We start from the raw sequence: 18,286 nt of genomic DNA on the forward strand, positions 1-18,286 counted from the left end.
TTTGGTCAAACCTAGTCCACTGCCTCCTAGTCAAGTCATAAGTTTGCCCACTGAATTTGGTCTGGACAATTCTGCTAGGATAGAATTTCAGCCTCATACCATGCCTAAGGAGACTCAATCTTGTTATCCTTTCATAAATATTAGGTCTTGTAATCATCACAAGATTCAGTCCTGTAGCATCACAGAAATTCGGTCTTATGGTCACTTCAAAAATTTCGGTTTTGCTACCATCCCAGGGACAAAGATTTGGTCCATCATTGCCACAAACTCGTATTTACTTAAGCCTCAAATCTTAACTTTTCTATCAGCCTCAAACTCATCTATCTTTCTTTCTGCCTCAGGAGGTTTGAACTTACTTGAATAGAAGATCCAAATTGGTGTGTGAATGATGGAGGATAAGTGTCTTTATATAAACTCCTAGTTATTCGAATGGGTGTCTCCATGACAAGGCCGACTTGACTAGGATGAGGGCTGACCTGGCTTCTTAGTAGCCAATAAATTCAATTTTCTTCTTTTGACAAAGACATGAAGAACATGTCTTGGAATTTTTCTTTTGACAAATAGCATGAAGAACATAGTTTATAAAATATATCAATGACTATAATAATAGTTATGAAGACCAACCATAGTTACAAAATTCAACACACTTAAACAATGTGCAACAATAAATCTTACTTCCTTACCTTCATGTTTCAGAAGCCTTTGCTCGCTCAAGTGAGTCACCATTGGAATCATAGCTACTTGCATTAACTGGGAAGGTGTCTGATTCACCTTTTGTAAACATTTTGCTACCTCTTCCAATGAGCTAAGGAGGGTGTCTTTCCATGGAGACTCTTGGCCCAGTTTGTCTCCTACAATAAAAAGCTACTCCATCTTCCCAATGTGCTAATTAGCATGCTCTGCTTATATTCTAATATCAAGAATTTGCTTCAAAATTTTAGGGCATGGAATTTTTATTTCCAAAATACTACAAAACTCACAATATCATATAGCGAAATAAAAATTTGCAACCAAGAAAGTTTGATGAACTGTTGCAATTCTGGCAATATTTCATTAATGGAATAATTGGAGGAAATTTTCATCAATATTGAGGTAGAACATGATTGATGGACTCCCAAAATGCATGAGAATTTGCAGAATTGATTATTTCTTGAAATTGATTAATTTACCAAATGTGGCTCAGCTTCAACGCTAGGGTTTAATCTAATCTGTGAAGTATGAGGAGGCCTTTCCCAATAGCTAGAGATAAACCCTTAGCAATTTTGATCTTCAGCACTAGTAAATTCAACCTGATTATGCCCTTCATGAACAAGAGTTTTTGGCCAAAATTCAACTCCCCGAACTGCCTTCCCGCACTGGTAATTTCAGCCCGATTGTGCCCTTCATGAACTAGGGTATTCAGCATGAAACTTTGAAACTAAACCTAGCAATATCCTTCAAAAAATTGTTTGCCGCAATATGGTGACAATTTGACTTTGCTACTAAGGGTTTTGGTTATACATTGCAACCCAGAAAAGTCTGACTTTGTCTCCAGATGCCCTTATTTACAAATTCGACTTTGTCAAACCAATTTTATGGGTTCAAAGCTCGGCTTTCTCAAAATGGCTTCACGCTCTAATAATTTTGGGTCATTTATGACCCCCACGCACAAGAATTTCAACTCCCCCTTTTCTTTAATAAATCAGGCCCCTCCCAAATGAGCAATTTACAGCCACTCAACTTGGGCAAACTCAGCCTCAATTAAACAACAAATTCATCCTCGTTTCTAACCCCCATGCACAAGAATTTCAACTAATTTGGCCCTTCCCACTCGACTTGGGCAAATTCGGCCTCAATTAGAAAGCAAATTTATCTTCAAATAATGTCCTCGACTCCAGCAAAAATAACCCACAAATTCAGCCTTCAATTCTCAAGAGAACTCGACCACAGGGTATATTTGGCTTTGGTAGTTAGGATGACTTCACTCCAGAGGAAACCCTTGATTTCAGCTCTCTCAAATTGTAGAAATTAGCACAAAAATCATCTTCAAATATTGTCCCCGTCTTCAGCAAAAATAATCCACGAATTCATCTTTCAATCCTTGGGAGTTTGGCAGTTCGATCCACCCTCAACCACTACAAAAAAACCCTCGTGATTTTCGGCCTTTGAGAGAAATCACGGCTCGATATAGGGTTTTCTTAATGCGGTCGGTCGAAAAATGATTCTTAGTAGCAAGATAGGCGATCAGCCTTCTGGCATAACAATTTTACCCCTTGCACCTTCAACATGCAAGAACACAAATTGGATAGCTTTTTTTTTTGCTTTTTTCCAGCCCTCCCAAAATTTCTAGCTCCAATGACATTAAAAGCCTTTTGGGTGGTAGGATAACTTGGCGCTCGTACCACAGTAATATCCCCCTTTAAATTTCAACACTATTTTTGACAAATTCCTTCAAGAATTTTATTTTATTTTTTTTCAACCCTCCCAAAATTTCTATCTCCAACAATATTAATCTTCAAACCCTCAGGCTAGCAGGATAACCTGGCTCTAATACCGCTATAATATACCCCTTTATAATTTCAACACTATTTCTGACAAATTCCTTCAAGAATTTTTCTCATAAACCCTCTGCAAATTAAATTGCAAATAAAAAATAAAATTCGTTGGAAATATTCTCTTTTAAATTATGATATAATTTGTAGACAATTTATTCAATGAAAATACACCATAAATTTTTCTAGAGACATAAAATTTCCAGCCTTTAAATTACCAATTCAGAAAATAAGGCAAAATCCCAGTTTATTTATTAAATAATCTTGAGGGCATTACAATAATAATTCCCAGGAAAAACCTGGTACCAAAAATTTTGTTGGTTCCTTATGAATTCCACGCAATCTTCAAACCCCATCAACTGCCTCAATCTAATTCAGTCTTCATAAATTCAGCCTCCAGTGATGCACTATGACAAAACACGGCCTCCTCCTTTCTCCTGATGAGCACTACTAAAAAACCTGAAATGGTTCTTCCTCTTGACTAGTTAGGGTGGAATCTTTCACCACCAAAACTAATCGCCACTAGCTAGGGTATATCTTTCAACACCAAATCTAGGAACTATACAAGTATTTTCCCCTCACACAGTAAGCTACTAGAGCTCCCAAATCCAACTCACAATAATCCAAATCTTCATGTTCTAAAATGATCCTGTCTTCAAAATACCATGGGTCTTCCAAAAACCATGGGTTCTTTTCTTTCTTTCAATAAAGTGACTTTTTCTAAGGTTTATTCCTTAATTAATTTTAAGTCACATAATAATCACTTATTTAATTACTCAATATCACCTTAGAGATGACATTAATTAATTAAATTAGTTAGTTGGTCTTCTGTTCTCGAAAAGGGGCATTACAAGGGTTTAATTTCTCTAAGTGCAGATCTATTGTCAGGAAATGAAATTCTAACAGAAGAATTAAAGAAACAACAAACCCCCTCAAAACTAGCACAAGCAGAAATAGCTTAGCAAGATTTCCACCACAAAATGATAAAGTGAAGCCTTTCACCAATGGAGAGGCCTTGCAATGATAAGGCCAAAGGCACTCAAGTTTGCCAAGATTTGTCATTTATCCTATGGCCACTCTGACATAAGTCACAATTTATAACATAAAATCTTAATGTGGTGAATCCTAACATTGTCTGAAATTGGGACGAAAGAAACACAATAACCCAAGACCAAAATCAAAATATGTTGTATGATTCTCATATTTTACTTGAAAAAATTACAAAAGATGTCCCCTATTTATAGGATCAGAACTTGAGAATCTATGTGCTAACAAGCAAGAGGTTTAGCAAAGCCACAATACAAAATCATGGGATATCACCAAACTTTACAGACCTAACAAATTGCTATCTGCATTAATTTTGTGTGGATAAAATCTAACACTCACCCTCTGCAACATACGATATTAATCAACACTCCCCCTGAAACTAATACCCGACAAATATAAGTTTCCCTTAATTTATGCTTTAATGTTCAATTTATGAACCAAGAATCTGTTAATGTTTAGTTGTGTTCAAACAATTGGATTCAGTGTCCATTCAATTGATGTTTCTCTCTAAGTCATGTATATAGCAAACACCTATGCATTAAATTTTATTCTAATAATGAAAAGCAACCCCTTGCGAACATTCAATTGATGTTTCTCTCAGTTATGTATATAATATAACAAGCATAACAGTGTGAGAAAAGCACATCCAAAAAATAATAACACAAATTTAAGCAGACTTCTGAATCTTTCAAAAATTGTTTGGTAGTTTGCAAAATCACTATCAGTGCAATATCTCATACACAGCAAGCAACTAAGTGAAAAACTGGCACTGGCAAATGCAGCTAGCTCAACAATCTGGTCCATTAGACCATAAGATGTGATTACTATCATATGCTCCACTACATCTGTGAACTTTGCATGAAAACTCAAAGATTGTAATCCTCTTCACCCAAAAAATTGCAAACCAATACGATGATCCTATCTAATTGAGAAAAATCTTGAAATGACTACCTCAAATTTTCACAATTTCTGCCACCCTCGACTCGACACAAGAGTTTCAAGTGTGCTCATTATAAAAGCTTGAAGTCATGGGGAACAGAGAGATGAAGCATCTTTGCAAAGGTGCACTTAGTTAAAGAAACATCCTCAAAATCTTAATCCGTATTGACAAAAATGTTAAAGGACCAAATACCTAACAGGATATAAGAATATATTGGTTCTCAAACAACCATCATAATCCAGGGGTAAACAGTAAACTCATTTGGTTCCTGTCACAAGAAGAATGGATGTGATTTTTCTTAATTCATCAGTTGTAACATGAGAACTGAATGCAAGTGGCCAACAAATGCTTGTCATAATCAAGATAGCAATTGTGCTATAATTTGAGTTGCTCCTGTAAAAGTATATGTGACCAGGCCAATATAGAAATACCATTGGATACACTACTTCTACACAAGTAATTTCTAAGCAAAAATCATAGATTTCAAAGAGGTTGCATCCATATCATTTGCAGGTAAAATAATGGAAAACAATTGTTTGTGGAGAACAATTGACAAGAGAATTTTGATCACTTCTATAGACTCCGGAGGGAACAAAAATTGTCCAGTTTATCTATTCAAAATCAAAAAACACAATTACTGTGTTACCAATGATTTTACACTTTAATGTAAGCTTATTCTTGAGATTTTACAATGATGTCCTTGGTTCTCAGTTTCTTGATTAATATCTTCTCCCACGAACAAAAGAGGGTTGGTTGAATGTTCTGGGTAATTATTTTCAACGGGTGATCATAGATTATAAATATACTTTCCACCCAAGCAATATACACCATTCTTACAAAACATTCTATATAGATCTAAACATGCATCACATGATGATGGATGAAATTACAGTAATTGGTGCTTTTTATATTAGAGGAAACCCAGCTTGCGATCTTTCTTCACCACCAAAGGGATAGCATGTAGAGCACAAGAGGTATTTTGATCAAAGATTCTACATAGCCAGCTGCAGTATAAATGCACTAAACACAAATCAAACAAGACTTACCTGTTCATTCAATATTTCTGATACATTATCATCGGCCTGTGCACTTTGTGTGGTAGCTGGTTGAATCTTTCCTTCGCGTGCATGTTTTCGCCGCATTGCAACACAGACTGCACATAAACAGCCTGGCTTATGGCGATGACTTCTGCATCAAAGACAAAACAAAAACAATATAAGCATAGAAGAAACAGACTCGCCAGATGTTCAGACAAAACATATAACCTTTCCATACTGTTGTAGAAACAAATGAGCTGTGAATCGTGATACATAATTCCACTAAAAATCAACTTTTGATGCAATTGAAAGCTGACATAACTACACCATTGCAGCATCTACAATGTAGTTTGTGTGAAATACTAAGGTGGGGAATTCAATATACACTCAAAATTTTCAGCAGATGTGATTGAGAAACTGAACATGGTACCTTTTTGAATCATTTCTCCCAAAACAGTCCACAATTTATAGCAAATAAAAGCCATCATACAGTAAAAGGCAATAACTTGTAACTGCACTTGCTGGAAGAGTGAAGGATATCGTAGTTGGTTGTGGGATCGAATTACCAATTTACTACCAGCTGTTGAATAGGTTCTCTTAGGGAACTTCCATATGGTAGAATGCAAGGGAGACAGAAAAGGCTCCCAGTCAAGATGTAAAGCCAAATTTCAACTCTTTGATGTGAACAAGAGGCACAAGCACCTGTGGATTTTGGGGGTTGGTTTACTTGGTCAAACAAGACAACTATGGATAGAGTTCAAGCTAGATCGGGCAGGATTTATGATCCAAAAGATGAGATAACTCTATTAAATCCTAGTGTGCATAATGTTGTAGTCTCTCAGTGTACTAAGTCAAACCAATTTAGGGATTGAATTACCAATTTACTACCAGCTGTTGAATAGGTTCTCTCAGGAAACATCAATATGGTAGAATGCAAGGGAGATAGAAAAAGGTTCCCAGTCAAGATATAAAGCCAAATTTCAAATCGTTGATGTGAACAAGAGGCACAAGCACCTGTAGATTTTGGGGGTTGGTTTACTTGGTGCAATAAGAGAACTATGGATAAAGATCAAGCTAGATCAGGCAGGATCTATAATCCAAAAGAAGAGATAACTCTATTAAATCCTAGTGGGTGTAATGTTGTAGTCTCTCAGTGTACTAAGTCAAACCACATCCCTATTGTCTCAACCATGAGAGAAAAAAATTCTCGATAGAACTTTTTCACAATTTTGTTGATGAGGATGTTGAATGTGTAGACAAGTTTTGCTCGATGGCAAGGGTGATTGTTAGTGATCATAAATATAAATTTTAGCTAATTGGGATAGAGGATACACTGAATTGGTTGGTTCATCCATGGCAGCAACGAGGAATCTAGACATTGTGAGATATCTTGAAATCTCTTTTCAAGTCAACATATGCCTTGCTGATGAATTCAAAATTTGTAGTGCAAAGTCCAAAGTTGGAAATACAGGGATATTCCATTTGCTAGCAAACTCATAGTCACTAGGACAACCCTCTAGGCCAGTCGTGTCTACATAGCTTGCCCGCTTGGCTCAATTTCTGAGAGGAATTTTATGGTCTATGTTTGATATTGATAAATCCATTCACAAGGTACCTTGGAGTGTTTGCAACTTGCTCAAGTAGGAGTAGGGTCAGGACTAATTGGAATCAATCTTGGAATAAATTGATTGTTTAGTATGTTTGGTGATGAGTTGTGGAAACTATCGATCAGATATAAAATCCTCCACAAAAGACACAAGTGGGATTCAAGTGTCATTTCAAATTTGATGTGATATTTATACTAAATGACCTTAAGATTGGAGGTTCTCCCACTCTCAAAAGGATCTAAGAAGCTGGGAAAAGCATTCATATAAGAGGCATTGATATTGCTAGTCACTCAGGCTAGCCCTAGAAGGGACGTAACTTGCTTATTTCTCACCTCAAGGGATTTCTTCCTAAAAGGTTGGATTGAAAGGGACTATTTTGTTCTTGGGATTTGTGGGATTATGGCACATGGGAGTGGAAAGCATAGTCTCTCCTCTCATCAATATGGACTTCCACATTATAATTGGCTAGGAATCCATGTGCTTCAAAATTGCACTCTACTTGATGAAACATACAAATTAAATAACAACCCTCCATAGCCCATTTGGTGGGATCATATTTGGTATTATGATCAACCAACTTGGATTTTTTTAGCCATAGCGATTGTATGAGGTGATACATGCAACATATGCATTCAAAGAAATCCTTAGCAAAGACGGGGCCTCACAAGGGAAGAAGCTAAATGGATTGATTGTTTGTCTAGAATGTGGTCCTTATACTCTCATATCCTTTGAGGATCCTCTTTGTTAGATTTTGGGGCTACTCCAAAAGTGTCTTCACCTAGCTAGTAGACCGCTAGGTCCCAGAGAACCTTGGTGATGCTTTATGGACATATGGATGGCTCAACTTTAGTGGATGATTGGTCTTGAATAGAGCACTGGCATAGTGCACTTACATAGGAGGTTGTTATCCTATGTGGCATGATCACTAACCAACGAGGGGGTCAGTTGCTTAATTAGGATTATGTACCTACCTAGGACGATGAACGCTAGAAGCTTGGAGTATGACACTTAGCCCTGAGAGCATGGGGCCATGTCACATACACCTTGGAGCTTGGATACTTGACTTGAGGATGCCTAGGTTAAGGAGCACACATCATGGTGGTTGGTTGTGGACCCGAACACAAGTTGAGAAGAAGAATTGGAGCAAGTAATTGGGCACCAAGAGGACATGTGGCACACAACAAGAGGAGCACCTTGCATGAAGAACTTCAAGAACAAACCCCCTGTAAGAGGGATTGTTAGGCTAACATCTTATTCGATAGTGCAAGATCTTGGAGGGGGGCATTGGGCCTAAAGGGGGCATCATTGTTGGAGAGCACACCACCTTGAGATGGTGTAAAACCCTAGCGTGATACTTGTTATTTTTTAATCGTAGAATGTTCCATGTGGACTTGTCTTGTTGACTTAGGTCTAGGGTTACTTTTGTGAATATAGCCCACGTTTTAAGCTAGCCTCCCTCACCTATTCTATCTAAAGGCTAGAGAGAGCCTTTGGCATTACTTAATATTGATGCACTCATTTTTCTATCTTTATATTTGTCTTGGAGAAGTCTTGTAGGAAGCAAGACCTAGGGTTTGAGATGTAAACCCTGGAAAATTCAAAATACATGGAGATAAATGATAGTGCTAGTGATGAGCTTACATTTTAACACCTCTGTGATGCAAAAGAAGAATACCTAAGGTTCGTGTGATGTAAACCCGAGGGCAAGAACACAGAATGCTATGAGTCAACAAGTATTGGAGCTTGAAGTGATGCTTATCTTGAAGAAGACTTGGAGCTTCGTTGATGTACTCTTGATATTCCATTGTAACATTGTTTGGTTGTACAATTATTGGTGCTTGTGTGATGCAAGAGAAGAAGACCTAGGGTTTATGCGATGCAAGCCCTATCACAGACAAGAAGAATGATAAAAGAGAGTTCATTAAATAATTCTATCTTCTTGGAGAATATATCTTGAGTCTTTGTACTTATGTATTAATCACAAGGTACGGTGAACTTCAACCTTGAATTTCAAAATCTAGCAAACCTAAAAAAGTTTCTCAGGTTAAATTAATTTTGTCGAACCTCATGGCAAAACCTCAAGTCAAATTCAAGTTTGTAGGGTGAACCTTAAGTGAAATTTGAATCTAAAGGTAAATTTGGGTTTCTTATTGGTTTTTTTTCATTTTTAGAATTTATAAAAAGATTATGTTAACCATAGAGCCATTAATGTAGAATCCTCTACGCACTTTTTTTAATCACTCTTGACTAAACAGACCCACCTCCATTGTTCATGTCATCCATAGTTTTACGAAACGGCCGAACCGAAACGGAAACGGCCGTTTCGTTCCGTTTCATTGCCAAAACATGTGACCCGGCCCTTGACCCGGCTCGGTTGACCGGGTCAGCTATGACTCGGCCGGGTCATCCAATGACCCGGCCGAGTCATAGCTGACCCGGTCAACCCGGCCGGGTCCGTATTGACTCGGCCGTTTCACTCATAACCGGCTGGGGCAGCGTATTACCAAAAAAAAATCGATTTTTTGCTGATTTTTTATAAAGTTAGTTAGGGTTTGTGGAGCTGAAAGGTTTATTGTGATTTGTTTAATGCTTTTGGGGTCCATTTCCCCCTCCCAAACTCTATTTAAGACAGCCAAATGCTCTCATTTCACTCACAGCAGTCTTATGCATTTGAGTGAGAGTCTTCTTTGAGAGTTAGTGAGCAGTTCTTGAGCTTGTTTTGGAGCAGCAGTGAGGAGTCTTGGAGGAGCATTGTAGCTGGAGTGAGGAGCTTCTTGGGCAGCCATTTGGAGCAGCATTGAGGAGCTGATTTTTGGAGCAAGCTTGAGGAGGCAGTTTGTGCCTGGAGGTATTTTTTTCCACCTCTATAAATCTGTTTTTACTTAGTAAATTTTAGGTGCATATCAAGATAGCTTAGAGAGTGTTTTTAGTCAAATAAATGAACATTGAATCAATTTTTATTTTTTTTTTTCATTTTCAGATTGTTTTCCTAGTCAAAAAATGGCACCTAGAGCAAAAGATCCTGCTTGGGCATATGTTGAAATGGTTGATGATGAGATGTGTTGCAAGTTTTGCCATAGGAAAATTAAGTCAGGTCCTGGGGGGATTAATAGGCTGAAACAACACTTGGCAGGGATTAAAGGCAATATTACTGCATGTAAATCTAATGAAATTGGGGAGATTAGAAAGAATTTGTTGGAAAGCTTTGAAAAATTTAATGCAGAAAAGACTAGGCAAAAAGAGATACAGGCTGAAATTGGGAGGAAGAGGGAGATACAAAGAATGATGGCTGCCAACCCCCACTATGAGTTTGAGGGTTCTTCCTCTATCCCTCAAACTGATGCATCAAACCCTTTCCGTTATGTTCCTCCCTCTTTTGCTTCTGTTCAAGATAAGGGAAAGGGTAGAATGAAGGGTGATGGGACTATCAAAAGTTTTTTCACTCACTCAGGCTCCTCTCCATCAGATGCACATGGTCCTGAAGTTAGTAAAGGTCTTGCTCAGCCCACTTTAGATGACCATTGGAAGAAAGAATTGAGGGAGACTGCTTGTGACTACATAGCTAGATGGTGGTATGATGCTGATATCCCCTTTAATGCTGCTCGTTCACCATATTATGAGCCTATGTTTGAGGCCATACATGCTGCTGGAAAAGGCTTCAAAGGCCCTACTATGCAAGAGCTAAGGGGGTTTCGTTTGCAGAAAGAAATTACATCAATTAATGAGTATTTGCAAGATTTCAAGGAATCATGGGCAAGAACAGGGTGTACCATCATGTCAGATGGATGGACTGATCAAAGAAACCGTACCATCATAAACTTTCTTGTCTTCTGCCCACAGGGAACCATGTTTTTAAAATCAGTTGATGCATCTGATAAGGTAAAAGATGGCCACTTGTTGTTTCAGCTATTGGATGAGGTTATTCAGGATGTGGGGGTGGCTAATGTTGTTCAAATCATCACAGACAATGCCTCTAACTATGTTCTTGCTGGTAGACTGTTAGAGGAAAAACACAAGACCATCTTTTGGACCCCATGCGCTGCACATTGCATAGACCTCATGCTTGAGGATATTGGAAAATTAGATTGGGTCAGAAACACTGTAGATAATGCCAAAAGCATAACAAAATTTATCTACAATCATACACTGGTTTTGAGTCTCATGAGGAAACACACTGGAGGCAAGGATATTATTAGGCCTGCCATCACTAGATTTGCTACACATTTTTTGACATTGCAATCTATGCTTTCCCAACATAGAAACTTGCAAAAAATGTTTTCCAGTGATGATTGGAATCAAAGCAGTTGGTCTAACAAACCAGAAGGCAGAGAATTGAAAAGGAAAGTCCATGAGGAAACTTTTTGGAGAAAGGCAGCAGAGATTGTGAAGGTTGCTGAGCCACTAGTTAAGGTGTTGCGGTTGGTGGATGGGGAAAGGTTGGCTATGGGCTTCATTTATGAGGCTATGGATCAAGCAAAGGAGCAAATAAAGACAGCATACAAGGATAGAGTGGCAAAGTATGGGCCCATTTGGGCAATCATTGATGAAAGATGGAACAATCAACTCCATCGCCCTATACATGCAGCTGGGTATTTTTTGAACCCACGGTATCATTATAAAGCTAAGGAGTCAAGAGCTTTGAGGGGGGAGGTCAGAGATGGACTGGTTGATTGCATTGAGCGCATGGTCCCATCGGAGTCTGATCAGCTGCTGATACATCAGCAGGTCACATCCTTCAGCAATGCAACAGGTACCTTTGGGAAGAACCTAGCAAAGATTGCAAGAGAAGCAGATGAGCCAGGTAAACAAAAATTTCAATTTTCAATTTCTTAATGGTTTTACTTTTTTTATTAAAGTTTGTTAAATCATTTATAATTTGAAAGTTAGATATAATTTGTAATTTTGTTGAGCTTCAGCCTTCATCTAACTCATAATTCATTACACTCCTATGTTTTTTGCAGCACAATGGTGGGAGGCCTTTGGTGGCCAGTGCCCTGAATTGCAAAGGTTTGCAATTCGTATTTTGAGTCAAACTTGCAGTGCATCTGGGTGTGAGCGCAATTGGTCTGTCTTTGAGAGGATTCACACAAAGAAGAGAAACCGTTTGGAGCAAAAACGGTTGAATGATCTAGTTTTTGTCCAATACAACCTTCGGCTCAGACGGAACCAATTGCTGAACAAAAGACCTGATTCAGATCCCATTGTGTTGGAAGACATTGATCCAACATCAGATTGGGTAGTGGAGAGTCGTCTACCAGAGTTTGATCCTGATGAGGATCTTGATGAAATTGATGTTGGAGATCCACTGCAGCGTGTTCAGTTGAATGCAGATCCCAATCCACCAGCCTCAGTCTCACAGCCAGCTAGTATGACTCCAGTTGTAGGTGCTTCCTCTGCTCAGCCACGACAGAAGCGCAGCCGCATTTGTACTCTATCTCAGCTTGCATCTGCTGCACAGCCTAGTGGTACTGGCACCACTTCTACAGTTGCAGTTGGAGACGATGATGATGAGGAGGAGCCATGGGCCCCTTGTCTGACTCTGATGATGATGATCCAGAGATTGGTCGAGATGATCTTGGCTCCTCTGGCAGTAGCTACTAGCCTCCTTGGTTATTTGTATTTTGTTTTGACTCTTGAGTCTTTGATCATGTATGACAGACTACAGTTGACTATGTATTTACTATTGCCATTGGGTACCACCGTACCATTTTGATATAATGGATTGGTTCATGAGCCTACTTTGATCATATGTTGTCTTCCATGTATATTATAATGTTGTGTGTTTGGAAACTTGAATGAAAATCTTTAAAATTATGTTTAAAATATTTAAAATTATGTTTTTTTATAAAAAAATAAATATTTAATGTATTTTTTACAACGACCGAGTCATTGAAATCGAGCCGGCCGAGTCATTACCGAGTCCGAATCCGAGTCCGAGTTGTAAAACATTGATGTCATCAACCCTCTCTCCATTGTTGCCAACTGTCAACCCTGCGAACCAAAACCCTTAATCATGCAGTCGCTCAATGCCAACCATAGTCTTGACTCTGCTCCATTTAAATTTGACCCTCCACTACCACTACATAACAAACCATATACTTGCTAGGTCAATGGCCCATGAACCATGAAGACTCCTTTTGTTGGATCCTGCAATTGTACGGCAATCACTATCACTAGCGTCCAAGGGATTGCCACGGCCCATAGCTCAAATTGAAGCTTGTACCCTATGCCATGGGCCACGAGATTTGTTTCCATGGATCAATAACCATTGTAGTCTAACTCTAAAGATTGTGTCAAAGCCTCAAGGGGATTTTAAAGTTACTATAGATATATATAGATATATATATATATATACACACGAACCTCATGGAAAACCTCATGCGTACCTCGATGGTAATTTCAAATTAGAATTGAACCTAATTGTTGCCAAACCCGAATCATGTGACTTAACTTATGTTGATGCAAGAGAGGAAAGTGTTAGGGCTTCTGAGAGGCAAAACTTGAACAACACATGAAATACTATGGTTGATGTCATTATGTCAGAAGGACCTACGGTTTGTGGCAAAGAAACCCTAGAGGAGACTTGGAGCACTTGCTTGTGAACCTTGTGCAAGGCAAGCTTGGAGAAAGATCAAAGGTGGACTTTTTGGTGCTGATGTTAGCCTATTGTTGAGCCCTTGTAGTCTCTACAAGTAGCTTGGTGTGATGCCTTGCTAGGCCATGATTGCTGGATAGGGTTTTATATTGAAGGTGGATGCTCGAGCTAGGGTTTGGATGCATTGGAGAGTCCTAGCTTGTGATAATCTTGAAGGACTATATTGTAACTTCATTTTGTTGTATATATAAAGTGTAATTTGCTTTCCAAACTTTGCATTCTCACAAAATTTATTTTCAGCTTATGTTGTTGTGGTGACTAAATAGCTTCTAGTGTTGGATTTGTATGCTGATTTAACATAACAGTGAGCAGATTTTGTTGACTAACTTGACAAGTAAATAGAAGCTTAAAGGTCAGATTTGTGGCTGTGACAAATAATATTTTTATAAGTTATTTTCAGATCTGCTGTATGTTGGGGATTGTGCCCTTAAGGTTGGAAACATAGTTCCCTTGAAGTATGTTTGGTCAGTGTTTTTTTCTCGGGAGTCCAAATGTATTTGGTTGGAGTCTGGACAAATGTGAAATATATGGTACCATAATTTTTATCTCAGGTTCACCCAAAAATCTGAAAGGTGGACAAGAAATAGGTCTGGGAAACCTCAAGCAAATGAGGTGAAAATTTCTGAAATAGCATTAAGCAGAGTCTCCTGGAATTTCTACACTCCATAAGATGTTGAGATTTCAGGGATTGCCGTCAAAGGAGATATTGTTGAGGATTGGGTTTATTGATGCTTTGTGCCCGCACTACGAGAAGGTAGACTGTTTGCGACAATTTTTGGAACTGCAAGCTTTTACGAGAGCATTGAGAATTTGTACGGGTTACCTGTGAACATATCCTATACAAAAGATTTTTTGTAAAACTGCACTTATAGGGGGCGTTGATTACATTGCTCCTCACTTCTGAGTAGTGTGGCATTGTATTATAATAATTAGTTTGTGTGTAATATCAAATGTGAAGTTCTTTTCAGGGGGCTAAGTTCTCTATTTTTCCTTCCAGCCAGCAATTTGAGCAGAATCAACCCTAGAAAATCCAATAAGCTATGTAATGAAACTAACCTATCAGCTATTACCCGATACCTTATGCTCACCCTAAAGCCAATTCAACACTCTTGTAGATGTCCAGACTCCAGAGTTATTTCTACTCACTAATAGGACACTAAAACTGTTGAAAATGTAGCTGGAAGGTATTCTAGCTTGTGCCTTAGCCAGTGAAGACCACGAAATAGTCTCTCTCTCACATGAGTGCGAATTCATGAGATAGACTTCAGTTACGATGAGTTGATTTCCTGTTTACTGGAATGGTCATCAAGTTTGCATGCGTAGAACAATCAATAAGAGACCACAAAACAAAGAAAGTTACTCACCAGTCAGGGTTTGATCCACCAGTACCCTGGGGTCTGACTTGATTCTGGAAAGTTTAATTCACTGACAAAAAACCAGATTCATGACAAACTTAGTTTAGCTCAGCAGTAGGGCTGAGCAAAGTTTGACTTGGGTGTACTCGTATCAAATATTTTCAACTATTGTATTTTGTTTTAAGTAACTGTTTTCCTGCTGAAAACGAAGTAAACAATTCAAAAGTATATTGCATTCAGTTTAGATATGTTTCACAGTTTTCAACAATGCCTCCAATGCTTCAAAATTTAAAATCTTAAATAGTTCAAAAGCAATGCAATAGTATGCCTCAACAATTCATCCAAATTAAACTAGCCACTAGCCCAGACTAGTAATCTGGTCTTATTTTTATTTAAAAATAAAATATCTTTTAGCCTACATTAACAGGAAGCTTTTCAATTGACCTGTGAAAAGCATTGTCCCCAGAACAAAGGGGAAAAAATTACCTATGCCGACGCTGTGACCTGCTTTTCACATCAACATCCTTCCGCTCTGCTTCTTCCTGAAAGGATCTATCAAAATCCCCTGTTTTCGGCCCAGATTCTTCATCAGTCCCTGTGTATGAATCAGCCAAATATGAGACCTTTTAGCCACATATGTTACCATAAAAAATGTTTTAAAAGAGAAAATGCTGTAACTTTTAACATGTTGCCCATGTTAGCAAACAATGAACATGTTAATACAGAAGCAACAGCACACTGTTTTGAACATATTTATTAGTGACTCTGGACAAAGCAACATCTGGGATAAACGCTCTTATACTGAATATCTAATAGAACAGATAAATATGTTTTAAAACCACACAACAGATATATAGATGCTTATATGGCTTAGCAATCCATAACTCAGTCACAAAGCCACAGTTTGAAACTAATCCAAAATCTGTCATTTAAAATACCCCTAGCCATAAACAGCATGCTTCCATGGAGAGAAGGAAAAGAGAGATTCCTAGCAAATGCATTCAGTTTCCAAATTAAGTTTCAAAAAATTATAAAAAGTAGCCTATGAATTCATATACAATGATCAAGTAGTGCACAGCACAGATTAAATACAAAGAAAATAGCCTTTCAAGTCATTTGTAGTGCAAAGCACAGACTACCCTACAAGAAAAAGAACAAGCACAAAAACTCGTTTCCAAGCTAATTTCTACCAAGCAATACAGCAAAAGTTACAGATGATTTTGATAGATGCAGCAAACAAATCAAAATCTTCAGGGAAAATCATAAGATCCAGAAATGAAGGAATTCAACTTAAGAAGGTTCCATGGCTGGTTCAATATTGACAAATAGTTGACAGGCTATTCACTCAAAGTAGAAAGAGATGGTGGCTATTTATAAAGCTTGACATGCACAATGCAAGTGGTACGGTGAAAAGGTTTAACCAACACAGCACCAAGGGTACTCTAAGAGCCCCTTGAAAGAGAGAACCTTCTTTCCATTTCCTAAAAATTATGTATATCAAGTTTCATCAAATCCTATAGAGGACTCAAGCAAGGGTACCTGTACTTCAGATTCCAGAAGCCTATAACTGGTGCCTGAAACTCAATATGAATGGCGAACAAATTTGTATGCCTGCAGATCACTTCTAACCTAATAAAGATCATCCATATTGAATTTACTGATGAACTTTTTGTTAGGATGAGCAAGTATCCTTGAAACAAAAAATATGCATGAGCAAGCACTACGTAATTATTTTTGTTCAAAAAATCAGTCTTCAGACTCCATTGCTGAACACAATGAAATCTGAAGAATACATCCAGAATCATACATCTTTGAGCTAAGCTGCATTATACAGACTACCCCTCCATACAAAGGCAAAGAGAGCCAGCATATCCACCTTGGCTCCAATCTCAATTCCAAAATTCTTGACCACCTAAGATAACTAAACAGAGATAAAATTTAGCTAGGTAATGACAAATCGCTCATCCTGCCTTCATACAAGCTTGTTGTTCAGTCAACCAAATGTCCAGGCATCCCGCTGGACTTTAAACTCACAACATCTTAAGTCCAAGCTTCAAAGCTGGAGGCATTGATGACTCCCTTTTACAGATAGGATCCAACATATCCAATCTGTCACAGAAGTTAATATTTGCCTTTTGGCTAATGAAGCAAATATATATTGATAAAACTACAAGAATTATGGCTACTCACTCAAAGTAAAAAGAGATGGTGGCTATTTATAAAACTTGACATGCACAATGCAAGTGGTACGGTGAAAAGGTTTAACCAACTTAAGTAGGAAGTACAGCACCAAGGGTGCTCTAAGAGATCCTTGAAAGAGAGAACCTTCTTTCCACTTCCTAAAAATTATGTATATCAAGCTTCATCAAATCCTGTAGAGGACTCAAGCAAGGGCACATGTACTCCAGAAGCCTATAACTGGTGCCTGAAGGCTGAAACTCAATACGAATGGCCAACAAATTTGTATGCCTGCAGATCACTTCTAACCTAATAAAGATCATCCATATTGAATTTACTGATGAACTTTTTGTTAGGATGAGCAAGTATCCTTGAAACAAAAAATGCAAATTAGCAAGCACTACGTAATCATTTTTTATTCAAAAATTCAGTCTTCAGACTCCATTGCTGAACACAATGAAATCTGAAGAATACATCCAGAATCATACATCTTTGAGCTAAGCTGCATTATACAGACTAACCCTCCACACATATGCAAAGAGAGCCAGCATATCCACCTTGGCTTCCAATCTCAACTCCAAAAATCTTGCCCACCTAAGAGAGAACTAAACAGAGAACACATAAAATTTAGCTAGGTAATGACAAATCACTCATCCTGCCTTCATACAAGCTTGTTGTTCAGTCAACCAAATGCCCAGGCATCCTACTGAACTTTAAACTCGCAACATCTTAAGTCCAAGCTACAAAGCCGGAGGCATTGATGACTCCGTTTTGCAGGTGGGATCCAACTTGTCGTACTAAGTTATAAGAAGTTAATATTTGCCTTTTGGCTAATGAAGCAAATATATATTGGTAAAAAAGCAAGAATTATAAGAAGTTTATATTTGTCTTTTCTACCAAACTATGAAAACTTCAGATATCGTCTGAAATTTAATC

The 18,286-nt window shown here is 38.1% G+C and overlaps 2 protein-coding genes across 3 annotated transcripts in view; one reads left to right on the forward strand and one right to left on the reverse strand.

The window, feature by feature from the left end:
- The window catches only part of LOC149192109 (uncharacterized), a 61,009-nt gene that overhangs the window by 34,055 nt on the left and 8,668 nt on the right, over nucleotides 1-18,286 (reverse strand). For both annotated transcript variants that reach the window (XM_089404478.1, XM_089404479.1), the window contains exons 3-4: nucleotides 15,659-15,767; nucleotides 5,565-5,706 (exon numbers count right to left, since the gene is read on the reverse strand). In XM_089404478.1, coding sequence (XP_089260604.1) covers nucleotides 5,565-5,706; nucleotides 15,659-15,767 — 251 coding nt within the window. The remainder of the gene's footprint in view (nucleotides 1-5,564; nucleotides 5,707-15,658; nucleotides 15,768-18,286) is intronic.
- Nucleotides 9,614-14,646, forward strand: LOC149192110 (uncharacterized). The gene is made up of 3 exons (XM_089406165.1): nucleotides 9,614-11,963; nucleotides 12,124-12,749; nucleotides 14,503-14,646. Exons 1-3 carry the CDS (start codon nucleotides 10,163-10,165, stop codon nucleotides 14,644-14,646), a joined length of 2,571 nt encoding a protein of 856 aa, XP_089262291.1. The 5' UTR covers nucleotides 9,614-10,162.

This window comes from Pinus tabuliformis, chromosome 2_2 (assembly GCF_031772625.1).
Source record: "Pinus tabuliformis cultivar Carrire ecotype Pingquan chromosome 2_2, CPIR1, whole genome shotgun sequence".
Classification (NCBI taxonomy): Eukaryota; Viridiplantae; Streptophyta; class Pinopsida; order Pinales; family Pinaceae; genus Pinus; species Pinus tabuliformis.

Excerpts from the sequence above, each read along its gene's own strand:
- LOC149192110 (XM_089406165.1), top strand. The coding sequence starts at position 10,163 with ATGGCACCTAGAGCAAAAGATCCTGCTTGGGCATATGTTGAAATGGTT. Across the intron at positions 11,964-12,123 it reads AAGAGAAGCAGATGAGCCAG|CACAATGGTGGGAGGCCTTT; the intron begins GTAAACAAAAAT and ends TGTTTTTTGCAG. Across the intron at positions 12,750-14,502 it reads AGATGATCTTGGCTCCTCTG|GGATTGCCGTCAAAGGAGAT; the intron begins GCAGTAGCTACT and ends TTGAGATTTCAG.